The following is a 2,500-nucleotide window of genomic DNA, read 5'->3' on the forward strand; positions in this document are numbered from 1 at the left end:
TGCGATGGAGGTATGCGGGTAACCAACACACGCTTCGTATTAATAAACCGAACAGGACGCTGGTGAACCGTCCAGATCATTTTTTAAAGAAGGCTCCTAATTATCCAGTATTTGAAGCCGTGGTTTTGCGGCCTAGTTATGTATTGTCGTAAATAACTCATATAAACTCCGACGAAGTTCAAATCCGGACGATAACTCCGGCTGGTCAGCGCAGAAGGTCACCAACCTCCATCTGATGCTGCAGGTCTGATATGAAGAATCTGTTTAATTGTCATTCTTCTAGTTATTTACCTGTAGTGGCTGTTTTATTCTGTTATATTAAACGCACATTGCTTGTTAAGTTTATTATTTCGGGTGAGGATGATGTTCTGTGTTTTTTCTGTTGGTGTGAGTGATGGTTTGAGTGATGTTTGGTGTACGGTGAACGGTGGGGGGGGCCAGCTGCCAGAAGGCCATGTTCCAGTGTGGTCTCCTCCAGCAGCTTTGCACCATCCTCATGGCCACAGGTGTCCCTGCAGACATCCTCACAGAGGTCAGATGTGCTCCGGGCTCCGCTCTCGAGAGCAAGAGCCATTCAAAGTGTGCTTCAGTGATGTGAGCACATGTATGTGTCAGTGGGGACTCACACGCTTCACCATCAGCTGAGTTGGTGCTTCAGAATACAGTTTGCATCTGTTGATACAGCTGAGGTCAAAATATGAGGGATCATACAAAATGCATGTTATTTTTTTATTTAGTACTGAGCTGAATAAGACATTTCACATGAGAGACGTTCACATATAGTCTGAAAGAGAAAATAATAGTTGCATTTATAAAAAAAACAAACCCGTTCAAAAGTTTTCAACCCCTTGATTCTTAACACTGAATGATCCACAGCTGTGTGTTTGTTTAGTGATAGTTGTTCATGTGTCCCTTATTTGTCCTGAACAGTTAAACCACCTGCTGCTCTTCAGAGAAATCCTTCCGCTCCCACAAATTCTTTGCTTTTCCAGCATCTTTGTGTATTTGAACCCTTTCCAACAATGACTTTATAATTTTGAGAGCCATCTTTTCACACTGAGGGACTCAGACGCAACCTTTCAGACGCTCACTGATGCTCCAGAAGGAAACACGACGTATTGAGAGCCGGGGCGTGAAAACTTTTGAACAGAATGGAGAATTTCGTATTTTGCGTAATTTTCGTATTTTTTTTTTAGTATTGCCCTTCAGAAGCTACAGAAGACAAACAAAGGACTCATGAACAACTATTAATAAAAAAAAAAAAGCTGTTGTTCATTATTCGGAGAACAAAGTGTTAAGAATCAAGGGGTTTGAAAACTTTTGAAGGGGGGTTTTTTTTTTTTTTTTTTTTTATTGATGCTATTATTTTTTTTTGTTGTGTATTTTTTGTAGTATTTTTTGTTGTTTATTTTATTCTTATTAGGCTAAGTAATTAATATGATTCATTTTGTATGATCCCTCATATTTAAAGTAATTCACATTTTGCAGATTCCGCAAGCCAAGCTTTTGACCTCAACTGTATCAAGTGTGCTGCAAACAAACCGTTGCATCTGGTACTGAGCTAGGTAATATTTTTCATTTTTTAGATTTTGCGAGATGTGTGTGTAATTTTTTGATCTAATGTGAAATTAAATAATTCACATTTTACATATTTTGTTAGCTGTATGTAAGATTTTCTCTCTGTGATCACTTCAGGGTTAAATACTGACTCTTTCCTCTTTGTCCTTCTTGTGTAGACCATCAATACGGTGTCAGAAGTCATTCGTTTCTTTGGGGTGTGTGGTGAATCAGGTTTGCTTTTGTTATGTTAACGCACCATCCAATCCACCGAGGTCTTCTTTTTCTGTGAGGTCTGCTTTGTCTGTAGCAAATGGTAATTGGTTGGTAGTAATGAAAAACATTGTGTGTTTTTCTATATGAACGGCGATCGTAGTTCTTCTCATGCGGCTGTTGTAGTTGAGACATGGTTAACGAGATTGTTCTGCTTTGTTCTGTGCTTTTATTTACTTTACTGCTTCCAGTGCTTCCTGTACAAGAACCAGAAAGGACAGGGCGAGATCGTAGCCACACTGCTGCCCTCCACTATAGATGGTAAGAGATGCCCTGACTAGTTCTGACCCCAATCTACTCATCCTCAGGGGTAGGTGACTTTATTTCTTCAGTTGAACACTAAAGAAGATTTTCAGCTGAAACCGTGCTCCTTGGTGATTCTTGAAATGTAAGTCAGCGGCTGCACGTCTTTGAGAATAAAAAAAATCATACCAAGGAACGCTTAATTAATAGCCGTGGCTCCTGATGATATATTGAGGTCTTATGAAGCGAAACGATCAGTCTGTGCAAGAAACAAATCATTATTTACAACATTATCACCTGTGATTCAGAGCCTCGGGCAAACGGGAGATTCTGTGAACTGGTTCATTCAGACAGTTTGATTCAATGAACTGGTTCAGTTCACCCGTTCGTTTAATTATATTATATTATGTTTGATTCAATGAACTGG

General features: G+C 39.5%; 1 protein-coding gene across 1 annotated transcript in view; it reads left to right on the forward strand.

Annotated features, from left to right (window-relative positions):
• LOC109081844 (general vesicular transport factor p115-like) overlaps positions 1–2,500 on the forward strand; it is a 19,870-nt gene that overhangs the window by 4,809 nt on the left and 12,561 nt on the right. The window contains exon 8 of the mRNA XM_042766139.1: positions 1,934–2,091. Coding sequence (XP_042622073.1) covers positions 1,934–2,091 — 158 coding nt within the window. The remainder of the gene's footprint in view (positions 1–1,933; positions 2,092–2,500) is intronic.

The sequence above is a fragment of the Cyprinus carpio genome, chromosome A1 (genome assembly GCF_018340385.1).
Source record: "Cyprinus carpio isolate SPL01 chromosome A1, ASM1834038v1, whole genome shotgun sequence".
In the NCBI taxonomy this organism is placed as follows: domain Eukaryota; kingdom Metazoa; phylum Chordata; class Actinopteri; order Cypriniformes; family Cyprinidae; genus Cyprinus; species Cyprinus carpio.